This window comes from Dermacentor silvarum, chromosome 8, assembly GCF_013339745.2.
Source record: "Dermacentor silvarum isolate Dsil-2018 chromosome 8, BIME_Dsil_1.4, whole genome shotgun sequence".
NCBI lineage: Eukaryota > Metazoa > Arthropoda > Arachnida > Ixodida > Ixodidae > Dermacentor > Dermacentor silvarum.
In genome coordinates this window covers 60687111-60713736 of record NC_051161.1, presented here as the reverse complement: position 1 = coordinate 60713736, position 26626 = coordinate 60687111, and the positions used below count along the sequence as shown (strand labels likewise).

At 48.3% G+C, this 26626-nt stretch overlaps 1 protein-coding gene across 2 annotated transcripts in view; it reads left to right on the top strand.

Annotated features, from left to right (window-relative positions):
* LOC119461304 (ubiquitin carboxyl-terminal hydrolase 15-like) overlaps positions 1–24030 on the top strand; it is a 70821-nt gene extending 46791 nt beyond the window's left edge. For both annotated transcript variants that reach the window (XM_037722556.2, XM_037722555.2), the window contains exons 20-21: positions 2493–2581; positions 22131–24030. In XM_037722556.2, coding sequence (XP_037578484.1) covers positions 2493–2581; positions 22131–22274 — 233 coding nt within the window. In that variant the 3' untranslated portion in view covers positions 22275–24030. The remainder of the gene's footprint in view (positions 1–2492; positions 2582–22130) is intronic.
* The last annotated feature ends 2596 nt before the right edge of the window (positions 24031–26626 follow it).

The following is a 26626-nucleotide window of genomic DNA, read 5'->3' as shown; positions in this document are numbered from 1 at the left end:
AGTGAATATTAATTAACATAATATTCGAAATTACTATTGGAAAATTTTAATATTCGCACAACACTAGTCTTTTTCAATTGGTCAGCCTAGCCTACTTGGTCCTAGTGTTTAGTCTAGTCAATCCTGAGTTGGCCTGGTCATTTGGCCAATCCTGTAGCGGCAACTTGAAGTGAACGCAGCTCCGCTAGCAAAATTAAAGGGATACTAAAGGGAACACTACGGTGTTTTATAGGGGTGTGCAAATATCAAAATTTACGAATTGAATTATATACAAGTACAGCTAATCTCCGATTTTTCGGACTTCCTAAGGGCTGCGAAAATTTCTGAAAAATCAGGCAGTCCAAAAAAAATGAATGCATGCCTTTTAGTGCCTCGTGGCGCCCTGTGTCAATTTGAGCGTTAAATCACCACGGGCACGTCCAAAATAGCTCTGAAGGCCTACCAGTACACTTACTAGGCGTATCAGTGTTTGTACTGCGGCGGGAGATGGCGGGTGCACATGTGTGTATAATTAAAAAATAAATACTGTGTCCCGTGACAGTGACCCCTTCCCATTCTTGGTATGATTCACCACCCTGCATTGCGTATGCTTCACATCGCTGTAGTATGGTGAAAATTATTATTGGGAGCCAGCATTATGCAACGCTTGATTTTGCTGTACTTTCCGTGCTTTGAAGACCATCTGCGAGTGTGAGAGGCAGAGTGGGTGCCATTGCTGACAGAGTTCTACTCTGGCTGCCGCGACAACCACACATCCCCTATCTTGAAAGTAAGCCGCAGTGGGTCCAGAGTTTAGGCGCACCGAGTGCTGGGGGCTTCATGTGCACTGTGTTCTTGCCACTTAGTTCACGTTGGAGCGAGAGGCAACACGAAGGGCAATTTGCTAGATGTCACCACATCTCTTGTGCTATTGTTAAGTTCTAGAAAGTACACTTTACAGACCTGTCCAGGTCCATGCTAGGCTCCCTGTACAGTAAAAGCTTGATGATACGAATCTCACGGGGTCACGAAAAATATTCGTATTAGCCGAAATTCGTATCATCGAAAGACAATTAAAACTACTGTCGAATCTCGATAATTCGAACTCGAAGGGGCCCGAAAATTTGTTCGAATTAAAAGGACGTATTTTTGAAGTACGATGCACGAACGGTGCGAGTCGTGAAATATCGCGGCGCGCAAGCGCATAGCAAGCGCATAGCAAGCGCATAGCAAGCGCAGGCCACGAAACTGCCCACGCCGGCTAACGGTCGCTTCCCGATAACGACAGAAAACGAAGCTTCAGGGAGCGAGCGGGCGGCGCCGGCACACTGGTGCGCGCGGAGACCGTCGAAGGTGAGGGAGGAGGGCGGCAGGGAAGCGGATTTGGCCGCGTCAACTCCGCCGCTTCGGTGGCTCCCCTCGCCCTCCCTCTCAACCCCCTCGTAGCTCTCTCATCTTCGACTCCGTGCGCACATCTCCGTGCGCGCCCGCCGCCGTGCTGGCGCCAGCTAATTTAACCGCCTCCTGAAGTTTTGTTTTCTGCCGTTATCGGGAAGCGAGCGTTTGCGGGCGTGGCAGTTTCGTTGGCCCGACTGTGCCTCCGCCGCTGCTTCCCTCTGCGCTGCTGCCGCAGCGTGCAAGGTCAACATGTGACTAGAAAATAGAGGAGAAGGGTTCACTGCCATTTTATCCGCGTGGCTGAGACGTCAGCACTAGTGTGTGCTAGAATACGGTTGTCTAGAACACTCTAGTCGGCACGTACACGCTTGTTCCGGCGCGATGCAGAAACGGCGACCTTGCAATTTGAGAGAGGGGGAAATTTCCGCCGCGGGTCCTTTTTTTTTTCCCCCGTTCCTTCGCGCGCGGCATTGAGGGGTCTCTCCTGAGCTTTTGCTCTATGGCGGTGTCGGAGCAATGCCGGTCGGAGGCGCCGCCGCGTTATTTGGCGCGCTGCTAAGAGCATTGTCGGTGCGCGGTATGTTCGAAATAAGCGTGTTCGAATTAACGAGATTCGACTGTAGCTAAATTAAAGAGTCAGAGGTGAACTCACTCAGGCACATGTACGTAAAAAGCATTTATTTCTTGAAGCGCCACCGCTTCAAACTCTTCGCGCCCAGTCGCGGGTCCGCGCTGTCCGGCGCCGCGCCTCCGCACCAAAAGAGGAGAGAAAGCGCGTGACCGCGCGCTGTTCTCTTTCGCGGCCGTCGGTGGGGCGGCGTTTATTCGTATCAACCGACGCAGGCTGAAAATCGATTCGTAACAACCGTTCTCTAGCACGTTGCAAAGTAATGGGGCTCGGCCGGGACCACAGAAAAATTCGTATAATCCGGAAATTCGTATTAGCCGTGATCGTATCATCGAGCTTTTACTGTATTTGCTTTATTTTGTTGTTCTGTTTCCACAGAGTATGACAAATAACTTATCCAAGTCTGTACATTGAGTTGCACTTCCAACAGAGTGCCAAGGCAGATGCAGGTGACCATGGAAGTGCTCTTCTTTTCAATTTTTTGCAGACACTGCTTACGCCAAGAACAAGGAAACGCAGAAATGGTACCACTTCGACGACTCGAGCATTTCCTCAGCCACGGAGGACAATGTTGTGGTGAGTGTTGTCTTCACTGAATGGCAGGCCTGGTAGTGTGTGTAGAGAACTCTAGTTGGGTACAACTTTAAAAGGCAGCGTCATTTGCCCCTCAAAGGTGGATGCAGACGAGGCTCCACCAATGGGCGCACACTCTAGACTGATGTCATGAGCCGGATGGCCTGTGACCCTGCCTACGAAGAACATGGCAGCCCACGCTTCGAAATGGGCCGAGTCGCGTTAGCGGGACTATCTCTTTAGTTGCGGAGGCAATCGGCTGCAGCACTTCGGTCATCTGGATGGGGCCTCTCCTGTCCTAAGTTGCACCCGACTGTAGTGCTGGAACTTTGCTTGGTTGTCTGTCAGTTGCATGAAACTAGATTTATTTATTAGGGGTGTGCGAATACTTGAATGTTCAAATAATTCAATTCTTAAATTATCTACAATTTGATATATTCGGTGAAAGACACGACCATGGTCGGGGCTTCTATGTGCAGCCTTTCCATGGCGTGCTGTCTCTGTTACTACAAAGTTCCATTCAAGTCGACAGGAATGATCGCAATGAAAACGGGACGTGGAAAGAGGGAATGGCGACAAAAACAGCATGCATAGACTGCATGGAAGAATGTGTGAAAATCAGGATGATTAGCAACCAGAAGACAGGCAGGTTATATTGGATATGCATGCTACCACATGCAGTCTGGAGGTTTTTGCCCACACATAAGCTTAACACTTTCGTGACCGCGCCTCTTCCCGTCGAACTTGTATCATCTTCTCGATGCTACAAGTTCAAATTTTGGCACTTCTCCGAGCGCTTCGGACAGCCAGCGCCATCGAGCGGGTTAAAGAGAGACTATTTTATCAGTTTCGGATTTGTGTTTCTCTTTTCCACCGCGCGGGGATTTTTAAAGCGCCTGCATAGCTAGGGTGATGAGCGCTCGTCGTTTGGCATCTACGTCGCGCGCGTCCGTTCCATGGAGACGGCGAGTTTCGACGGATTCTGACATCTGGGCTCGAATTTGCGGATGATCGTAGCAGCACAGACTCGGAAGACGACTTCGATTCGTCGGACTTCAGTATGTACGACGAAAGTGCGGCAAACCACCCTGGAACATGGCAGGTATCCGCCGTTGAGTTTTGCTTTCTTCTCAGACCGTGTTATCGCTGCCGCGCATCGACGTAAGGATTTCCGGCGTGTTCTAAAGGTCACAGTTCTTATCTGCAGGGTGTAAATGTCGTTCGGACATGATCATTTGCCGGCAGCCGCGCAGAGAGTGGAGTTTTGTCCACGAATACGGTTGGGAATGCACCTTAGAATCTCGGTCCGGAGCGCTGCGTGTACCCGTGTGCCTCAAGAACTTTTGTAGATACAGAGCTTATATTTGCAGGCTGATTTCATGTATCCCTTTTGTTGAAATTGTATATTTCGATTTTTTAAAATATTTTTTTGTGCAAAGCAGCATTGATGTTTTTATTGATCTTTCTCGTTCTTGTTGCGATTTTTTTGTTTTGATAATTTTTTTCGTACTATTTTTAATAAATATGTTGTTTGAAATTAATACCGGTGGAAAGATAATTTCTTCTTCTACAATTTGATACCATACACTTCAACATCAATCATTTCCTGTGGCAGGAAAAAAAATTATTACCATACTACCCGAAAACTACCGATTTTCCCGTGGTCACGAAAGTGTTAAGAACAGAAACAAACTTGCTCTGGATCGGCTAGCGCGCAAGCGAGACACCAATCAAAGTAGCAACGCCACTGCGTGTGGCCTCCGTCGGTTATTGTTTGGCATGTTATCTTTCATCTCGAATGGCATTGCTCTTGATGAGAAACCCACAGTAATGCATAAAGTGATTTTTTTTACCGCTCTGCACACCACAATGCAGCTTACGCCAACCATACTGTTACCGCTCTCTGCACCACGCTCTATGAAGGCGTCTTCATGCAAACAAAGTGTCGGATGCGCTAAAGTTTATGGGAGGCTCTCCCCCTCCCCCTTTTACAGTGAAGCTGTTTGTCTCTAGTTGGTCGGGATTTTTCACGGCGGCGTCCTCCCGAATAAATAAAACCTTCAGCAATTGAAGTGAAGAGTGCATACATTCTTTTGTACCATGCATACAACATACAGAACAGCATTTGCAGTGATCCTACCGCTGCGCCAATTGCGCTGAACTGCGCCGAGAGGCTAACTCTGCTGCATCCTGTTACATTTCAGCAAAATATGAGAAATCTGCACCCACTCTGCGCCGAAACGATTGCTTGGGCTTTCAAAAATGGAAATATGCCTTCAAGCGCAGTTTTACCACACCATCTAAAGTGTCATTGTGTGGACCAGCGGCTGCATTAGCTCCGTGGTGAACCAAGTCAAGGGATCGTACTGCTGTTTCTTCCGTGGGTTACTATCTATATTCAGTACCTTCCACCCCAACGCATGCAGGTTGCTTAGGCAATGGGACAACCTCGCTTTTCAGACAGCAGCAAGCGATCGCGCTGGCGCCGAACCAGACCCCGCACTCCTGTATGACCAATGTAAAACGCTGACCGAAGTTTCGGACGCTGTATGGTGTATCGGTCGATTTTTCGAACATAACGCTGTGGGGTCTCATACGTGCTCTCGGGACAAAGGAACGACAACACAGCAGTGCAAACAATCAAAAGGGCATTTATTGCACCTTTCATACACTAATGCACACTAGCCGAATTACTACCAATAGAATATTCACATGGGCGCGCCACAAATCAAGGAAATCCGACTCACCGCGACCCGATAGCGAGCGAATATGTTCGCACCATGCTGCGACACCATCGCCTAGTCGTTCACGTGTACGGTCACGCGAACGGTGGCGCATTCGAATGATCCGTGTTCGTCCATACCGGTGTACTGCTCTTAGCCGCGCGAGACGGTCCCGCGAAGCGGGCCGGCGCACGTGCGGAGCGTTCGTGCGTGTTGGTCGCCGATCCCAAGCCAAAGAGGAAGCGCCTTCCACCTTTTTCTCCCAAGTCACCCCGCCTTTCAGTGACGTTAGCATCGCGACACTCGCGCCATCTCTCGCAATGCACCGCAACCACCACGATTGCCACCGGCGCTTAGCCACGCGGTGAAGCCGGATTACAGGAGACGCGTGAGAGTTGCGCATCCCCACATCCCCCCAACCTTAAATCACTACACATACTCCGGCGAAACATGTCACACGGTCTATAAACGCGCGCGTCGCAAACAAAAGTTAGTACATGCGACGGTGGCCGCACCGAGGAAATGTCCACACGTTATTCACAACATGCGAGCCAACGTTGTCTCTGGGGTTCACCGCTGGCGCCGTTGGTCACAGCACCACGTCTGCAGATTTGATGGCACGACTCCAGCCCACGACTCCGGAAACGGCGACGCAGAAGTCGGCACGAGCAAGCGACGCTCGCGCCCTTCTGACGAGAGCCGCAGTAGCCGTTGGTGACTGCCGGCTCTTTTCCCAGCCGCCGAGGGTTGCGAGCCGGACATTGGCGGCCGCCGAAGTCGCTGCGCCGAATTGACCACAGGCATCTGCATCGCCTGGGTTAGCTCGATTGTAGTCCGGGGCAGCAGCGCAGACGATGTGCAGGTGACGGCAAACCAGGGGTGACTCCACTCACGCTGCGTACACTCAACGCACTCGACAAACACTAAAGTAGTGCAAGAGAGAGGAATTCGGCATACGCATCGCCCACGTGGTGCGATGTTCAATTCGGTTATCAAAATTTCGGGTGGCATTTCAGGTGCTAAGTTCACGTGAACAAAGCTTGCTTTCTTGAGTCGAACGAGCAATTTCAATTCGTGCGAGGCTAACTAGAATGAGGGAAGCAAAGTGCGACACCTCAACATCACAGTCCCCCAGGTTGTGTCCCTCCACATGCGACAGGCGGCTTCGTAAAGCCTTAGGCCTAGTGCGTCGCTACCCTGACAACCGGCATCAAAAAAAAAAAAATCACCACCCAAAATGGGCACAACGGGCAGCCGCGAGGAGACGTTAGCTCTGTGAGGTGGTCCTACCCTGCTCGGTGCACACAGCATCGGAGTTGACGGCGCCCACCGTCCCAGACGATGTCGGAGCGCCCGGTGCCAGGCCGCAATACCAGTCAGCCCGTAGCGGCACCAGTGGCCCGCGGCCACCCGGCTCCCTGAGCCGCGACTTCCGAAGTCAAAGAGATAGAAGAAGCTATTTACTTAAGAAATTCGGACCACCCACGAGGCTTCCGTACTCACTCGCTTCAGGCTTGCCAATGCTCCGCAGGCGCTAGGCCTCGCTCTCCAAGGATGCAGACCACGTGGCTCTCGCACCGACGAGTGTACTTCAACAAAACACTCGCGAAAAGGCTTAGCATGTTGAAAAGTTCAAACACGCTACAGCAACCGTCGCCTCGCTAAAGAAAGCATGCCGCCGACACTAGCGGCATGCTTTGAAACAAAGGTTGTCTCGAACTGAGCAAAACTGTTAAAATATCGTCCGATGCCCCAAGAGGTCCACGTTGGGCAGCCAGATGTGGGGTCTCATACGTGCTCTCGGGACAAAGGAACGACAACACAGTAGTGCAAACAATCAAAAGGGCATTTATTGCACCTTTCATACACTAATGCACACTAGCCGAATTACTACCAATAGTACAATCACATACGCACGCCACAAATCGCCACCAGCTGCGCGACGAGCGAAAGCGAACCGCTACAGCAGCATTTCAAGTACAGTCAATGACTGATTTTCCGGACGCCTTCGCGGCACTGCCATGTTCCCCATATAGTCAATGTGTAAGAACGTCTAAAACTTCAGATGCAAATTCTGTCCGATTTTCCGGACTTTTTGCTATGACCGCGGGTCCGAAACGCCTTTATCGAAGCCACCACTGCCACCATTTTCATTATCTCGCTGCCTTGAACAGGCGCTCTTGCACGCAGATCTGCTGGTAGCCGCAGCACTACGGCAACGCTAGGCCTACCTGCTTCGACGTTCGCTACCAAGACTCTTCCTTTTCGCTGCCATGTTTTTTATTGAAAGAATTCGCCGCTGCCAGCTATGGCACTGGCTCCACCTTTGTAATCCTCGCCAGTGGCTCCAAGCTCGGAAAGCGCAACGCATTGTATAGTGCCTTGTCCTGAAAGTCAGCTTCGCCTCAATACAGCAGGGTTACGCAGTGAAGCATATTAAACGTGGGTAAATGCAATTGTCGCGGGACACAGTATGTATTCCTTAATTATACACGCGTGCATCTGCCATCTCCTATCACAGTACGAACACATCGACACACCTTCAGAGCTATTTCCGATGCACCTGTGGTGATTTGAGCCCCTGAGGGCAGTAAAAAGGCATACATTCATTTTTTTTTTTTTTTTGCGGACTGCCTAATTTTTCGGATGTTTTCGTGGCCCCTAGGGAGTCCGAAAAATTTGACTTCGACTGTAGATGGTTATCAATGAATCGCAGCACAGGAAAAACTACGCAAGCTTTTCATACCGCTGGCGATAAATTTTTAGAAAGGAGTGCTCCATCTTGGAGAATATATTTACAGGAGCAAAATCACGCTGAAGGCTGTCAAACGTTTCCGAATTCTGCATGTAGCCCGTCCAAGTGCTTCTGTGCTTTTCAAGCACATCTTGGGACACCACGGATTTGTTGCAGTCCACACTATGGACTGCGATAAAGGGGATGGAGGGGGGGGGGGGGGTCATTTTTAGTATTTAGATTGAATTTATGAACCAGTGACTACGTACTGCTTTCACATGCATTGCCCACTGTAAAAGCACCATATAATAGCTTGCAATCGCTTTCATAAACCTGCTCCCAAAGTCCATTTTGCTGCTCGAGCACTAAATGCATTTTTGGCTGCTCCGAAAGAGGATAGACCAGTAGCATCACTACATTTGTTTCAATAACAAGCTCAAAACAAGGATCGAAACCACATCATTGACGATAATGCGAAGCACGTAGTGCTCCCGGGGACGCATACGTTTTCCGATAAAGATTACTGTTGCGCTAGCTGCCACGGCGACAGCAGCTTGCTACGTGGGGAGGGACATCACTAGCCTTTCATATATACAGTAAAACCTCGATAATTCGAAGGTCGCCGGACCGCGAAAATTCTTCGAATTAAGCGGATTTTCGAATTAACAGAAATGAATAATTCAAAAAAAGAAAACAAGCAAGTACTTGCCGCAAAAAGAAATCACCTTTATTTTCCATGTCCGAGAAAAATTACTCAAAGTAATCACCGATGCGGGATTACTTGGCGCGCTGGTTCGCCGCCCCTAGTGCCATGCTCTCCAGCTGGCTTAAAAAAACGTAGCATACAAATATCACCCGCACTGCACTCAACAAAGTTGCGGACGATGTTCACGGAATCGATAACTGCCGCGAAAGCGGGCGTGGTGGTGCTTGACTCCAAAAATTTGGACTTGCTGGATATTCCGGACTTCAAAAATGCACCATCAGGGTTCCCATTGAGTTCATGCATTTTCGCACCCAATTTTTCGGACGAATTGAGACCCCAAAGTTCGATTTTGCGGACTAAATCGCTCTTTCCTAGCCGCGCTACCCAATCCTGGAGGCCGCCATGTTGGATTTTGCACTGGCTTGAATTCCAGTGGCTCGCTATATGCCTCCAAGATTAGAACGCGCATTATCAATAGAGAGCTCGCGCAATCCTCCAGTCTCGGAGGCCATGCCATCGTTGTAACCATTTATTGTGGGATTTTTTTTTTTTATTGCGACAGCAATTATTTGGACACTTCAAGCGGATTTTCGCCGTCGGCGTCGCCACCCTGAGGATCCATACAAAGTCCAAGGGCGATAAAATCATCGCCGCGCGCCCGCCTTATGTGCGAGTGACAGCGCGCGGGGGACGCGCGCTTTCATGGAGAGCGAACGCACGGCGGAGCGTAAGCGTGACTTCCTCCCTCGTGCGAAAGGCCGTGGGGGTATGGGAGGGGGGGGGGGGGGGCGACTTCTACTCTTCTAACAACTGGGTACTTAGCGCCGGAGCGGTTTCTCGCGTGCACCGTATCTTGAACGCGATCTCCAGACGGCTCTGGCTCTCGCCGCTCAGTTTCCGTTGAAGCGATATAGACCGCACGAACTTTCGCTCGCTGCGGCGGCCGCGCTCGCTGGCTCGTGCTCGCTGACACCACGCGTGTTATTTCACAGATTTTTTTTTTTTTTTCTCTCAAGTTTCGGTTGCTATTTTGAACGTGGCGTGTACACCGAGCAGGTGTCTCGGAGACCCATGTCTCAGTGATCGGCGCTACCTCCTGTACCTTCGCGAGAGCTAAGCGGTGCGAAGCTCGTTTCTTGGATCTCCATGGCGAACTCCGTTGGCGGAGATCGCCAACGCGGTGGCGTTCGTGTCGACTGTACACGGAGCCGACGTCATTGCTGCGCAAATCCAAGCAAGTCGATCCTCTCCAAGCGTAGTATGAGGCAGGACAGTATTAAAGATTTTTTTAAGCCGCACTAATGACTTTTTTTTTTTTTCGGCCGAACAGAGTTTTCCGGACTATTTTTCAGTCCCCACGAGCTCGGAAAATCGGTTGGCGACTGTACGGAGCGCCCTAACCTAACCGCCGCATGTTGCTACTAGCCAGAAACTTCGAATTATCCGAATAGAGCCGCGCGGGCCATTCAAGTTATCCGGTAGAATTTGCATAGAGAATAACGGGACCGCTCAAATTCTTCTAATTAACCGAAATTTCGAATTAACCGAGTTCGAATTATCGAGGTTTTACTGTAAATGAAGCAGCCTAGCAACTGATTTCATTGTTGTTGGAAATCATGCTCTTGACTTTTTAAGTCTTAAAATTTGTTGCACTGTAAACTTTCGAATTTGTGTTCCTTTCATCCATCATAGTTCTTGTTTTAGAATGTAACACTGTTAAAGTTTTCTCAATGTTCAGTGTGATTGTAGTACAAGTGGTATAGTGGGCTTCTTCGGGACTTTTTTTTTCACTGCACTCATAATTAATTGAAATCATTCTGCACGTAATGCATTGTACAATATCTTGAAACTGTAATTGCAACTAGCTTCACTTCACTTTCAGGATGTAAGTAACTTTGCGCATTGGCATGTAAGTACTTACTGCAGCATGTAACATTGGACGATGTGCACAACTTTAGGAACATGTTTTGGTAAGTAGCATAAATAATTTGACAGAAAAAAAAAATGCCTAATGAAGTTTGTCACGCATGCATAGCTAAACTGAATGCCTTCACCGAATTCCTTTTTACTGCTTTATGGGAGGGCTCATCAACAGAACATGTTGCAGTGATCGGTGTACAGTGTAATGAAGAACACTTGGCACGGACGAAATCTGCCTCTTGCATGCTCCGAGTGGGCATGTGCTTTACCCTCGTGGCATGCGCTGGAAACATTTTGTACGGCGTCTGTGGTTCGTAGAGCAACGACGCGTGCTTTTGGATTATAGCGGGCAGCCTGCAGTATAGTCGACGCGAAATCTTATTGTCAACACTGTATTCCCGCTGTTTTTTGGTAGAAATTTCAGCTGTTCGCATCGATATTCGTAATGTGCGGTACCTCACACTATAGGCTCAACACTGATGCCGACAAGAAGTCGACCTGACGCCAACGCCAACGTTCAGCTGACTACAGTTAAACCTGCTTATAACGAACCTCCATATAACGAATTCCTGGATATAACGAAGTTTTATTGCGATAGCAATTATATGGACACTCAAAAGCAGATTTCTGCCGTCGGCGTCGCCGTCGCCGTTGCCGTGAGGTTCCGTATGACGTCATTTGGAGAAGAAATCGTCGCCGCGCGCCGAACGCTGTATGTGCGAGTGAAAGGGCGCGAGGGGCGCGTCTTTCACGGGGAGTGAACGCACGGCGGAGAACAAACGCGCGTTCTGCGCCGTGCTCGCTTAAGGGCTGCAGAAGTAGGCGTCTCTGTTCTCCTTCACAATCACCATGTATGTAGAGCAAACGCGCCTTCTTCCGACGAGCGAGAGGCCGTGGGGGAGGGGGAGAGAAGGGAGGCGACGTTTAGCTGCGGCACGCAGTGCCTATTTATATCAGAGGCTCCGGCAACAGTCACCAACGCCGCACGCATTTTGAGCGAACGCGGGCAAAACGCGGATGGCGTCGACAACAGTTCTGCGTGTTGCCGATGCTGCTGCATGTCCAAGTTTATACAGCTGATAAAGCTAATATCATTACTCCGTATAGCTCTCTACAAGTTTGCTATCGCAATTGATGCTTCACCTTTCAGGTGAAACTGCGACAACTTTTTTCTATTCCCCGCCGTTACTCCATAGAAGCACATGTATTTGAGACCGCTACATAACGAAGTGGCAGCGGGAGACTCCCTCGATATAACGAACTTACCCCTCTGACAACCTAGAGATTTCGCCCCAAATTTTGTCATTTTTGCGCGAGCAGCAACCGGAAGCACCTTCTCCACTGCGACGGAATGCGAAGCGCGCGTGCCTGCGTGCGCAAGGCAGGCCTGCATCCCTCGACCCGGCGATCTTGCCGTCATGGGCGTGACCTTTCCCCCTCCCTTCATTCAAACCTGATCCTGCCGCTTGCTGCAGCTGGCCTAGCCCGCCAAGCCGGCAATCTCTCCTTTTCCAGTTGATGTCGCCGACGCGCTGGTACACGCTGTGACACATCACACTCGATGAGCGTGGACACGCGCTGTCAAACGCTGGCGGCATGTGGAAGCGCCGCTGCAGAAGCGAGCAAAGTGACCTTCGTGCTGTTGTTTATCGCTTCAACGCAAACTGAGCGCCGAGAACACACAGCACGCACAAAGCTACGAGCCGCCGACACACCTGCCCCAACGCAGATTGCTTTCAAGATATGGCCTGCGCGACCGTAGTAGTAGTATGTGGTTATTGGGGGGAAGAGGAAGAAATAAGTGAAGCCGCCGCGCAGTACGCAGTTGATGCCAGAGTACAGTACAACGCCGCCCCGCTATCCCTCCCCCTCGCTCCCTCGCCGGTGCCTCGAGCGCAACGGAAGAAGGCGTGCTTCCTCCCTGCCTTTCTTGCGCGCGCGAGATTTAGACGCGGTCGTCGGCTCCCCTCGCACGTTTTCACTCGCGCATACAGCATACGGCGCGCAGCGACTACGTCATCGCCCTTGGACTTTATACGGAATATCTATGAGCCAAAACCAATTTTAGGGCCACAACGCGTCACAGACACCATCTTTACATAGCAAATACGGATCTAAAGGGCGATACTTTTGCTGGCGGAAACCGAAAATGCGTCATTCGGGCGGCCAATGCCATTGCCAAGCCAAGCGACATGAAAAGTCAAAATGGCCGCTCTGGCCGGCGCGGAGTGGCAATTCGCAACGTATGATGCGGGAACGCTCCCAGAGTTATGACGCAACAGCGGGGTTACCAATGTATTGGGTTCTATGGTAGCTGTGCCGGGACTGGCCGAAAACGACGGTAACAGCGGGGTTCTACTGTAACACTATACGACGCTACGACGCCATCGTGACGCTCGCTCTTCGTTTCCGATGCCTCGCGCTTCTGAGAAACGACACGCGTCCACGCATCCGGTACCTGGTGTGACATTCCAAGGATGAATGCTTCGACGAAAACGGAAAATGGGTGCGCGTTACAATTGAGGGCGCGTTAGAATCGAACAAATACGGTAAGCGTTTCTTTTTCGAATTTTCGTGCTGAACCTGCATATAACGAAATCCTCTTCATAACGAAGTTTTTCGGGAATTTGTCAATTTCGTTATATCCAGGTTTAACTGTAGTTGGCAGATAGTCAATAAGAGACATATGTTGTCATACTGGTATGATGACGAAGGGACTGATGACAGTGAGTTGTCGTAAGGTGACAGGCTTTCCTGCTGATGCCGCCGACAAAACCAGTCTGCCAATCACTGAGAGAACATTGTGCAGACAGTGCGAATGTCACAGCAACTGCGCTTGTATATATATATTTATTGGCGCACGAAACGAGTCGAAATGTACTTCCTAAGTTGAAGTGCACAATATACAGCCTTTCTTAGTTACCAATGAGCACAGTTTGCCTCTTATGCCAAACAGGCAACAAGTGATGGCCCCTTTGATATATGCAGCGTAAACAACACCCTCGCCCAGTTGCCATGCTAGCACGGCAGGCATCGGTGTTTTGGCTGGAAAACTCCGCGCTATCTAAATGAGCACTCATGCGTGCAGTGTTTACGCTAACAAAACTCTATTGGGGGTGAGCTCCACCACTGGAAACACTGGTGCCTCCGTCGGCGTGATGTGGTACGAGAGATCACGTGGACACAGCGGCCGCGTTGGCTGCTTTTTAAGCGCCGAAGCGAGCTGAAAATGAAAGTCCCACCTACGCTGTAGTACTGATTTAGTGGGGAGGTTTTAAAGCTTCGAATGTCTGCTTGACAACACTTGGAAGCACTATAATAGGTATAGTGGCTGCGTTTAAATGCGTCCATCATGGTAGGCTACTGCTCAGTGCCAGACGTACGCAATGGAGACTGATGTCAAGCTTCACATGTGCCCGTTGGATAAGAAGCTGCGTGTGAAGCTTGGATCGCGAAACTTAGAACCGGCAAGCAGCCATCGGCTGCAACTCAGGTGTGCAGTAAGCACTTCCGAGAGGAAGGTCTCTGCTACTGTGTCGAGGCTGCGATGTTCAGTGAGTAGCAGAACGCATGCACTGAGAGGCTCAGCCACGCGCGCTGCCCGGCTAATGCGATGAAGCTTTAGTCTATGAATTTGTTGATACTAGATACTGGCAAGTTCACTGGAATGGAAAGGGAACGGTAAGAAGCACATTGTTTCTGTTAGCACCGAACAATGAATGTATTGGATTAAGGAAACGAAGCAGTGGGAAATTGCTCGTTGAGAACACCAATAAACTTACAGTGTGATGCAACTTGAAAAATAATGACATTGAAATGTCAAAGAATTTAGAAGAAAAAAAAAAGATTGAATCGTCGCGATGGCACATCACAAGTCGCCATAGGCGTAAAAGTCCCTAATTATAACGAAATTATCTTTTAACAGCTCTGATTGTGACGACGCAACAATGGTTGCTTGTGTACTGTCAAATGTTCATATGCTGCGGCCTAAAGCTCGCAGCACGGTGCAAAAACGCGCTCGCAGCCAAAGCGAAACATTGTGCGCGGACATGCATGCAGGCGCGTAGTCGGTCGCTGGGAACCCGTGCACTTGCTGCATTGAGGCTTTATTCTGTTATGCTCCATTTGGTTATACAGACAGCACACTATAAGAACATATTTCACGCAAGAAACCGGTTCGGGGGACTTCATCGCAGTGACCGCGCGCAGTTCACTATACGTATTCGGAGCATCTGTAAATCATTCTGTGCTTTCTGTTTGCCCAAGATTATTATTTTGACACTAAAAAAAATTATTTTCGAGAGTACTTACAGAAATGTCCAGGAGGGCTGCTGTGTGGTGTTTTTATTGAATGCCGACATCCAAACCTATGAGGAGGGCTCACGACGCGTTATCCCACACACTACACAAGCGAGGCGCTTCTGGCAGATGGCAACTCCGCAAGTCCTTGCCCCCCAATAGAACGTACAGACTATATGCTTAATGAAGAGCCTGAAAAATGACAACCTACTATCAAAATCGGCAGTAGCCGCCTTCCCCATACTATACTGTGTCCCAGCTATAGCGTTAGCCAAGCTATTAAAAAATGAGGGGCAAGGAAAACGAACAGTGTAGGTCTTTTAATCGTGTCTTGCACTGAGCTATTTTTATAGTTATTTTATTTTATTCTTTGAACATCTTGGCTAATGATAGCTGGGACACCCCATACATGTAAGCCTGATTCCGCGATGTACGTCAGTAGACCGCCATGTTGGAGACCAAGAAGCAGGGAGATTTAGTATGGGTGCCTACTTGTAGCATAACTCTGATAAATTGTAAGCGTAACCTGTAAGTGGCACGAGCTATTGCTCTCAGGGCTACGTAGGTCTAGTACACATACACAAAAACCCAAGAGAGTGAGCGAGTGAATGAATGAGGGAACACCGGTGGTTTTAAAATCGTACCTTGCACTATACTTTTTTAATTATTTTTTATTTTATTATTATTTTTTATTTTATTTTTTCGTTAGTGCTTGGTGAACGTTAGCTGGGACACTGTACACTTCAACCACCTATAGTCCCCGTTATTGAAGTGCCTGGCGCGCTAATATCTGCTCGTCTCAGTGTGATGCAACACTTCTAATATGCGCAAACTTGCTTGTTTTGCAACGTTTTGTCATTAATTTATGTCAATGGTGTCCTGTTTACATGCCAATGTAAATAAATGTGGCATATAGGGTTGTAGTACATATAAACACTCTGTGCGCGTTATCACCCCTTTAAAGGGGTCCTGAATCACCCCTCGGGCTTGGCGAAAAAAACACAGTTCGCAGGTAGCATACGTTAGTGTGAACATCTCAGCCAAGCTCAGAGTCGCCTTTTTAGAGCGCATCTTTTAGGTGCCTGTGCCTGCGCTGAACGTCGGCGTGCCTCGGTGTCCCTCGTAACCGAGCGAACGAGCACAGCAGAAGATCGAAGCAATTGCGGAGCGCAGCGGAAAGTGAAAGAAAGCATGAGGCAGAGAGCGGAGGACAGACTGGATGCTGCGCATGCGCTGAGATGCCGTCGCGTGGGCGATCTCATCTGTGCTTCCGAAGGGGGAGGGGGGCGTGAGGTAGGGAAAACTACGCCTATCCGTGGTGTCAGCTGCTGAGGTCAGTTCGCAGTACCAGCATGTGTGGCAGGGATCACTGCTCCTGCAAGGCGTGTGGCTACGAGTAAGGCCCGATTTGTCGCTAACTTGAGTGTTGTCGCCGCAGCCACTTGTGGCACGATTTCCCCGTGATGAAGGGCCGCGCTTGTTGGTCGTGGAACAAATGCGTGCGAAGAAAAATGTAGTGCTGCGCAAAACGGGCTGGGCAGCGACGATGGCTACGATACAGCGCCAGAGGAGTGCACGTCGTTTGTAGGAAAACAAAGCGCTGCATTAGCGGAGTTCTGTCTGTGGCAGCTGCTGTGAATCGCGCCCACGCGTCACCCACGCGCTACCTCTTGCAGTCTCCCGATTAGTGAGGCAGTTGCACTGCACTTTGCTCCGTTTATGTGTTGCACAATACTGATTGTCTGTGCCAGCTACGCTACTCACAGCGTTCTCTTCCTAATATAAACTGTATAATACAAAATATTGACATGAGAAATGAAAACACGTGTAGAGCTGCACTCAAATTCGCATTAGGGAGTATCGTAATGGTTGGTGAATTTTTTTTTAAATGCTCTATTTTCAACGGAAGCCTCCTGCTCACTCTTTTCTGAACAACAATGCACGAGCGCATGGCTGCAGAAGCCATCTGCTCACTATATGCTGCACACACCACTGCCCAGGCTGTGTTTGATTAAGTGCACAGCATGTAATTTCACTGATGATCCCAGTGTGCCAGTAAAAGGCACCAACGGTGTCTCCGGCTACATAGTCTCCATTCTTGTTAACAGATCTGAGGTCTTTACAATGCAGGACAAGGCACTGTGCTTATTCTAGGCTGGAAAAAAAAAAAAAAGCGCCAGCTGTCTTCAGTCTAATTAATTCTAGCTTGCTTTAATTATGTCCTTGGATGACCAGTCACTAGCTTGCATGCCTTCATACTACTTGAATATAAGATGGTTACCAGGCTGTACCATTTGATACTGATAGCATTGATGCTGAGATGTCCCTCCGCTAACCCCGCGGAAGTGGTCACACTGTCACTTCCGTGCATTATAAGGAGGGCACATTAAACTATTCAGGCCGGCCTCATCCCAAGACACTTTCCTCAATCCTGGGGTGCCTTGCAGAAGGCTTGTGCCACAGAAACTCCTCGGCACACATTTCTAACTCCACAGTATCTTCAGCTGTCAGCTGTGTTCTGTTTGTGCATGGATTCACCATCATTCAATGAGCTTCCTGCGATTTATATCACGTCACCTGCTCCTCCCTTATGTTGTTAGAATTTAAACCTTCTTTGGCATTGTCTGCCCGCTTCTATGTCTGACCCCGTTTGCTTATGCTACCACTGTTTGGCCATCATTGGCCTGTGTTCACATGCATGTTAGGGAACATCAGACATTCAAAATTATTCCGGAACACTCCACTGCCATAACTCTTGGGTCTTGCTTTAGAATGCAGTCAATCAGTCAGTCAATCAATCAGTCAATCAACTGTATATCTGATCTAATGTTGCCTTTTCTCATTACCTGGCACTCTCCTCGTCCTTTTTGCACTTTGTCCTTTTGCGTTCAGTACTGTCTTGGCAGAGCATAAAGTTTGACTTAAATACAAGTCCTCCGCTGGACACCTAGTTTCGTATGTAATATTTCAGAGTCTTCCAAACGCCGGAAATACATTAAGGAATCACAGAAGAAGAAGATGAAGTCGGTCCCCAGTAAGCAATCACGCAAAGCTTGAGTAGATGACGTGCCACACATTTGTGAAGAGAATATTAAATCTCTCAACACTGTCATAAAGGACAGAGCTGTCTATAAGGACTTGCATGTGTAGTATGGCATTGATAGTATTTGACACAAATTGCAGCCACTTGTGGCATTCTTCAAGGATTCATAGTTTTTATGCCTGTCATGCAGTTCTGCATCTGAGAAAAGGAATGCCCCTTTTTATCTTTTTCTGCTGCTGTCAGCTCCTGAAAACTGCTAGTATTACTGCTCTTAGGCTACTGTTGTAGATAGCACTGAAGGAGTGTCGAAAAAATGACATAAGCAAGCAGTGTGGCAGTCCTTTTCTTCTAATAGATGATTGCTTAGAACTACATTTGTATAATGAGTGTAGCCTACAACACGAGATTTTTGGCTGGGTAGTGCTAAACCAAACAATGGCAGCCTGAAACATCTGCAAAGCTTACGCAACCTTGCGCTTTCTTGAAATAGAAGTTGGGTCCACTGCTAGTGCCATCACTCTCTGAACTTGCCCTCCTTCTAAAAGAAGTGAGTGTTGCAGCTAACATTTTTTTTTTCTCTCGAGAAACATCTTTTGCGTTGAAGGTGTAGCTTTTACTATAAAGTATGTGTAAATCGGGCAGAATTTTTTTCTCAGTGCTCCATCCATTTCCTAACATAACCCTACAGTTTTCTCTTTAGTGGACCCCATTACTGCAACAGGCCAGTGGTAATCTGTCCATAGTTTTTGCTGTCTCATACACTTGACTTTCATTACTTGGACTTATGCGGGACCACAAGATTTGGTCGAATTATCTAGAAGGTTGAATTAATGGTAGCAGAATGAATGAACTCAAATCTTTTTCGTTGCTTGAAATACAACCGAACCCACTTATAACAATATTCAAGTGCCACAAAAATTCTATTGTTATAACCGATAATTGTTATAACCAGTTTGCATGAAAAAAATCAAAATTGGGGGTTGGCAGAGCTGTTGTGAGAAAACTATGTCAGTGGGGAGGGCAGTGCCCCTCCCCCCACCCTCCTCCATCTGGCTGCGGATTAAGTTGACTCGTTCAACTGTTTAATGCTGCTTCCTGCGCGCTCCGATCGCGTGTAATAACTACAGCTGTTGGCGTTCTGCAAAGCGTTCTGCAAAGCGTTCTCTGTTGGCGTTCTGCATAACAACTGCAAAGTGGGGTCACGGGCGACAAGTGACATGCAAGTTCCGCTGAGGCATCGTTTGGTGGCCACAAAGGGGGCCTTTACAAAATGCAGAAAGAACTGCCGCTGCAGCCTCTCAGCTTCAGAAATCTGGAAGAAAGGCTGGGGTGAGATCGCCACAAGCATCTCGCCACGTACTTCTGACTGGCTTGCACGAGAAAACCCCATGTCCATCAGCTTTGCTTGCTTTACACAAAGCTTGCAGACATCCTTCTCTCGCGAAGGTCCCTCTCGAAAACGAAGCCCCAGATGGACTGAATCATTTGCAGGGCCTCCTGCGAGGTCAACTTTGAGGCAGCTTGCCCTACCGCATCATTGCTGCCATCGTTGCCGTCAAGCTCAAACCCCATAGAGCGACTTTGGCGCGACGTCAATGAGTACGAAAGAGGCCGTTGCGCAAACAGGTTGCTCGTTCTTGTCGCTCGATCGCTCGGTTCTGGAAATCTAGAATTCATCACTCGTCGCCCAGAAGTGCTGTGAGTGACTAGCGAAGCCGGGACTGGATGTACATCAGCCAAGTACTACCGATTGTCGCATGGAACAAGCAGACATCCAAATTTTGATACGCGCAAGGATAATAACCTACTGCAAGCCCTTTAGAAATATTTGATGCTGCTCTTTACATTAAAACACATCAACTAAAATTAATAAAGCTTGCAGTCACGCCAGTTTCGGCAGCGTATTTGCTGCCCTTGTACTGGTAACACCGGAGAGACAACACTCAATGTTCTCATTCGCGTGGTGTTTGACTTGCAGGTGACAAGCGAATGCGACAGCCATCTCCATCGCGTCGCTTGTCACCATCGCACGCAAGATTGCTTGCATGGGGTGCTTCACTGTCACTGTCTCTATCTGATGCAAGCACGTTCGCGACGGTCACCTCATCGGTTAGATGCACTTAGTTTTTAAATCTATAGCACTGCACTTTCTTTTCACTGACAACGTCGTGCAGGTTAGATGCACTTAGTTTTTAAATCTATAGCACTGCACTTTCTTTTCACTGACAACGTCGTGCATGTAGCAGGGTCGTGCCACTTCGACCACTTCCGCGACCACTTCTGCGAATGTAGCAGGGCCAGGCAGGAGCATATGAGCACGAACATGCACTCAAGCATTGTTGTGCACAATGCAAATGCTGTGCATACACATTACAGTTGCATGTAGCTCTGGTCTGTTACGTAGCGTAGATGCTACGGCTGCTGTGGGGTGCCGTGACGAGTCAGCTGGCTGAGTGCACTGCAGCTCGCTGAGGACAACTGTGTTTGGCCGTTAGGTGCGTCATATGCACGAAAATCGAAAGTACAGTGACATCTACATGAACATTCAAAATCAAATTTGAACTGCGCGCCACGGTGACGTTTAGTAGGCAGAGCATTGTGGGCACACCGAGCACTGCCATACATAGCTTTCGCAGTGCAAGGCATTGCTTCTGAGCGGAAGCTCCCCAAATGGGATCATACGCGACCTTTGATTGCCAATAATTACACTTATGCTGAATGCATTGAAGTACTCACAAATAGCCTTATTTTAACTTCAAATGAATTTCTCCACTTAGACAAAAAGTGGTTCAGGGCCCCTTTAATGAGCTATGGTCACTATAGTCAATATTGAACTGTAAGACCAGTTTATATCATCCTATTGCACACATCCAGTACAAGTTGAACAGTAACAAACACATGAACTTGGCTGATACGCTATGGCTAACCTTCGCTCAGCGGAATCGACCCTGGCTCAAACATGTGGGCGGCTGGCGAATGCTCAAGTTCGTGCATTTCAACTTCAGAAGCATGTTTCGATTCTTATTGGGCCTGACTGAACGTGCATACAAGTGTAGGCATTGCGGCAATCACGTTGCGGTGAGCTGTATTCATTCAGCGGCCCATTGCAAGGTGATTGGCTGGCGTAGCTGCACGGAAGCCTGTCATTGCATTTCGACGACTTGCGGTTGTCACTTGCTCCGAAGTCATTGTTGGCACCACTGTCCTCCCTAGGAAGCATTCAGTAACACAAAACGAAAGTTACAAGAACAACTGACAAACGCACAAGAACATTTCAGCTCACTTCATGCAGCATGCCTCTCTGCATCCCGCGGCGCCCTGACGCCACACATTTTGTTTCTTGCAGTACTGCAAAAGTGGCACCACAGTGCAATGCAAAAGGTGGATTGGTGGTGGCTTCAAGTGTGTTTTAAGTGGTTTCACACTTACCTCAAATGTGTGTAAAGGTCTGGCTTCTGTGAAAGGTGAAGCCACTAGAACCATGAGTTATGTTTATTCATGACCGCTGTTTTGCATCTCTGGAACTTCTGGGTCGGAAAACTCTGGAGAGTGAAGTGAGTTCATCTTGCTCTCCAGTGCTTTCAAGCTATCCAAACGCATTGGAAAGTCAACTAGATGTCACAAAGTCAGCTGCAGTCTTGTACACACAAGCGCCTTTATTTCTTTGGCAAAGCCTGTGCATGTGTGTATGTTATCGCTCTCGTGAACTTCATGAATAAATGCAAACTCAAAAGAGCACTACGTAGCTAGACGAAAATGAGAACACTTCGAGCAACAAACAGCTTGTTGAAGGCTTACATTTCGATGCTTGTATATATCTGCAGATCTAGGACACATTGCAGCTGGTTTAACTGGTACATTCTGTCATTACAACTGAAGAAAAATAATGCGTGATTCAATGCGGGGGGTGATGACTCGGGCTATTACGGTATATGACATGGATCGTGTATTAGAAAATAAGGAAAAGATGCTGACCATGCCAAGATGATGTGTTAGGCTGACTTTTTCTGGCTTAAGCTCTATTATGTTATGCTTGCCTTCTACCTAGTTATACTCTTCCTCCATGCTTTCAACAATGTTTGTGTCCCCCTATACATCTACCTCCAATTTTTTTTCTTTATACACAGTCCAAGGCAGCCTACGTGCTGTTCTATGCCCGGCGTGACTCTGGAGATCGGACGTCCCCCAAGAAGCACAGTGCCGCGACGGCGGCAACAAGCAGGCAGAGCTGCTCCACGACGGCCGACGAAGAGCGGATGGACCTCAGTTAGGGCGCCGCCGAGACACGAGTGATAGCGGTGCCTCGAAAGGCTGCCCGTGGTGTAGGCGCGCGCCTTGTGAGAGAGAGACCATGTGGTGCGCCACAGGCGGCAGACTGATTCCGCTGCTTCCGCCGCTGGGCACATCGGGGCATCTGAGAGGACCGGGGGCGACAAAATACGGAACTGGGGTCAACACACGCGACGGCCTTACCGCTCGCTTGGCGCAAGTTCTTGGCCCCAGGAAGCACGGAGCTGGACTGTGCCGGCACGCCGTCCCGACTGAAGTGGGGAGAAGGGGGTTTCTGACCCCGACGTGGCAAAGGTTCACTGCTGGGCCTCCTTTAGCTTTGTCGTCTCTACAACTCGCTGCTGCATTCCTCCCCTCCCAGCTGTTGTTTGTGTGATTTTTTTTTCTTTTAATCGTTGCTTTGTAGCTCCTCAGACTGGAGCTAAAAAGCAGTGTGCATGCCTCATACGTCTTTCTTTTTTTTTATCTTCCAAGTACACCACTTCTGTGATGCGACGTCGAGGCTGCTGCTATGAAGCTCAGTTCAGTGTAGATTAGCTCTTAATCAGTTTCACATACTAGGTTATATATACAGTCGGTTATGTTTTTGAGCCACAGAGAAATTGCCAGTCCAGTTACATTAGCAAAAGCTTCGCTGCTTTTCCATGCTTTGCATTACAGCACTTTCACAAGAGCTCGTTTTTTCTTTTCTTGCATGAAAATTTTTACGTAGTTGGCTGAAGCCCCGTGACAGGCTTGCACTTGCCAATCTACAGAAGCTAGCAAATTAAAAAGAAGGCGAAAGAAGTCATCTACCTGATGACTCGTACAGAGCTATTTTTTTGCACAAGTGCGACTAGCTAAGTGATTCGTGGTGGGCAATCGTGTCAGACGTTTGCCAGGTCTCGTGACTAAAGTGTTCGTGCGAGTGTCAGCCGTTGCAGCGAGAGGGTGCAAGTGCAGATCTGGAAGTATACGTGAGAGCTAAGCAGATGGTGTCATCCAGAACCCAGACAACATAAACCACATTGTTCAGATTTAGAGTCTTCGGAATTTCATCAAGATGATGGCAGTCTTGTGATGGGAAGGGTGTCTTGCAACGACGACTTGCAGGCACTGTTTGCGAGCTTTCATGAGTTGTCTTTTTTTTTTTTTTTCTGTACTTTTGTTAACACCCTTGCTTGTGGGTGCGAGTGCAGTGTGCGTGAGGAGGCTGCTGTTTTAAAAGTGAGATGATCTCGCATGAGTTAAGCTGGTTGCTATGGCATGCCGTTCTCTTCCTTGCTCTCAAGGAAAGAGAGACGCGTTGTGAGCCAAGCACCTCGATGTAGTCTCAAGTCTCAAAAGGCATCGGCTTCTCAGTGCCACTGTATGTCTATACCAACTGTTGCAGTTGAGCATGATTTCTTAGGGTTATTTTTGCTTTGACGAATGGTGTAATTTATTTTTAGTGGTTTTGATCAAGCGCTGAACAACCTGTGTGATGGCTTGCAGGCTTTTGCGTCCTTCTTTGTACATGTGTTGTTGAGTTGTATAAATTTCAGTGAATGCCCCCCTCTTTCTTTCCTTCTTTTTAATTTTTTTTTCTTCCTTCTCATTCCCAAAGACTGTTGCTGCAAGTGGCAGCATGTTACTAGAATGTCTGCGAGTTCTGGCCTGTGAATTTCGACAACGGAGCTAGATATTCGAATGCTGGTCGAGAGAATGTGATGCTGTCATTTTTACATGGAAAAATAATAAAGAACCTTGCAGACATGAGGGTTGGCTGCCTTTTCTTGCTCAACACAACGTTTAATGTAGGTTTAAATTTATTTTTTTAACCTTGAATTGGCAAAGCACTTGGCATAGTGTGTGATGCTAGTTAGTATCACTTGTGGTGTGCATGGGAAAACTCGTACTGTTAAAAGAAAAATTGTTCAGTGGCAACGGTTCAGTCGTGTGTCCTTGGGTGGCACTGTCAACTGCCAGGATTACTAGGTATGTTTAAAAAAAAAAAGTTTTTATTCAATCTTCGTCACACTCGATGAGGATATTACAATCACTCTTGTCTTTCAAGTAGCAGTTGCCTGCTAGCAATTTATATCTCCCAGTTTATGCTTCACACTAGAAAAGCTTCACACAATGTTCTTGGATGCTCCGTAGTTTAACGTGAAAGCATTATGCAGTATAGACCACTTATAACGTAACCGCTTATAATGCAGGATCGGATATAATACAATCTTTTCAGACTCCCGTTAATTTTTCCATAGCACTCTTATGTATACGCTTATTGTGCAGTTGCGGGAGACGAAATACCGGTTATAATGGAGCTGCCTGGAAGTTCGGCAGTCAACCGAAACGGCAAACGCTTCCCTAAAGCCGCAGTATACTCCAACGTAACACGCGCTCCTCGAGCTCCGCGACGTCACGGTGGCGAACAACTGGCGTCTGTACTCCGACAAGACGCAACCGGCGTGTCTGGCGCCGTCAAGCGCATTTCAACCTTGTTGGCACGTGAATAGCTCCGTTCCTATTTTTCATCTGCCATGCCGAGCTGCGCCGGCCACGCATCCCAGCATTCCTCGTGCAGAGCGGGCAGAATGACAAAATGGCGGGGGCGTGCAAAAGCGCGTCTGCCGCTGTGCCTCTCCCCGGTGGGTACGCTCGGCCGGCCGGAGTAGAGCCCCACCCCCCGGTAGCCTTGCGTGCGCGAGATTCAGCCGCGATCACTGGCTCATCCTCGCATGCGTTCACTCGCACATGCAGCATACTGCGCGCGGTGACGATTTTATCGCCCTTGGACTTCATACGAAACCTCACGGCAATAGCGACGGCAGAAATGCGCCTGGATTGTCCATATAATTGCTATCGCAATAAAATCATTGCTTTGGTTATAGTGAGGATATTCGCGACTCCAGCGACTTAAAGTTATAAGCAGTCTACACTGTACAGGAAGTGGGGGTCAGCAAGACAATTCAGTCTGGAAAAAAAAAAAAAAAACTTGTTTTGTTATTTGTTGATCACCCTGTACTATGCAAAGCATTTGTAGCTGGCCTAGTCATGTGTTTGGAGGTCATAGTCATGGAGGTGCTGGGTCTGCAAACCTGGAACTCCGAAGTTGGACGCTACCACCTACCCCGCACCTCCACCACTTTGGAAGGGGGTTTATTAACGCCGGACGACAAGCGGTAGTATTGCACGACCGGCACAAAGACAGTCTCAGCCAGCATCAGCAGCTCGCGATCTACGCTCGCACCTCCAGCCAAGACAGAGTCCCACTGCTGCGTTCGTTGCTTCATCCCCACTACAATGTATTGGTGTATCCTCTTTTCACTCTTTCATATTTTCTTTACATATATCTTATTGTAACATTTGTCTCTACTATATCTTTACTCTTAGCCTCCATCTTTCTCCCGGCCACAGTATAGGTGTAAACTGAGAAATGAGAGTTATGATGCCTGTGGTCCTTCATTTCCTACCTCCTTTTGTCCTTACTGCCACTAATACCCAACATCAAAAATGCCATTGACAACGATGTTGACTGTAACGACTGCGCCGATGATGGTGTGGTGGGTCAGCACAATCGCTCCCACGTTGTGGGTTCAGTATCCAATACAAGGTGAGGACAGATAAAGTTTTCTTTCATAGTTAAACTTCTGCCAGGTAGATGACGATGGTAAACATGATGATTATACCAGCGGCAGACACAATGAAAGCTGTACAGAAAAAAAAAGAAAAAAAGCCGTCGTCGTGACATTTATGAATGTGTAAGCATTGTCAGGTTTGGGATTTGGGTGGGGACAAGTCAAGTGTTAGCTTCTGGCAACTCTTTCTTCTGCCAACGAAGCATGGTCATGATACTGGTGAAAGATGCCATAAAAGCTTGAGAAAGAACCCTTAACGGCCAAATGCAACTAAATTTCACTTTGGCTAAATTGCTTATAAATTATTAGTATCAGTAGAGCAGGTACTTGTCTATTTTTCAGCACCTAAGCTGACATGCGTGCCACCTGGTGGTTAACAGATATGACTTAAATCTCAGCATGTCGCCTCGGAAATATTCCAGTGTGTCGTGGGCAGCCGTGGGCAGCCACGGGAACTACCTAATCTTGGAGGTCATACCCAGGAGCAGTGCTGGTTGTCAACATTCTGGGTCATGCATCACTTACGGCAAGCGGTAAAGGCGGTGCAATTTTTTTTCAGTTTCGGCATTAAAAATGCCCGCTTTAGTGAGCTTTTCGTGATGCATCTACTTGTATTTCAAACGTAACATTTTGCACATAGGCTACTGTGTCTACACTATCTGAAAATAGGCTTTTTACGTAGTCCAGGATTTCGTTGTGGTTGGCCTTTAGTGAGTCATCGCTGTAAAAAT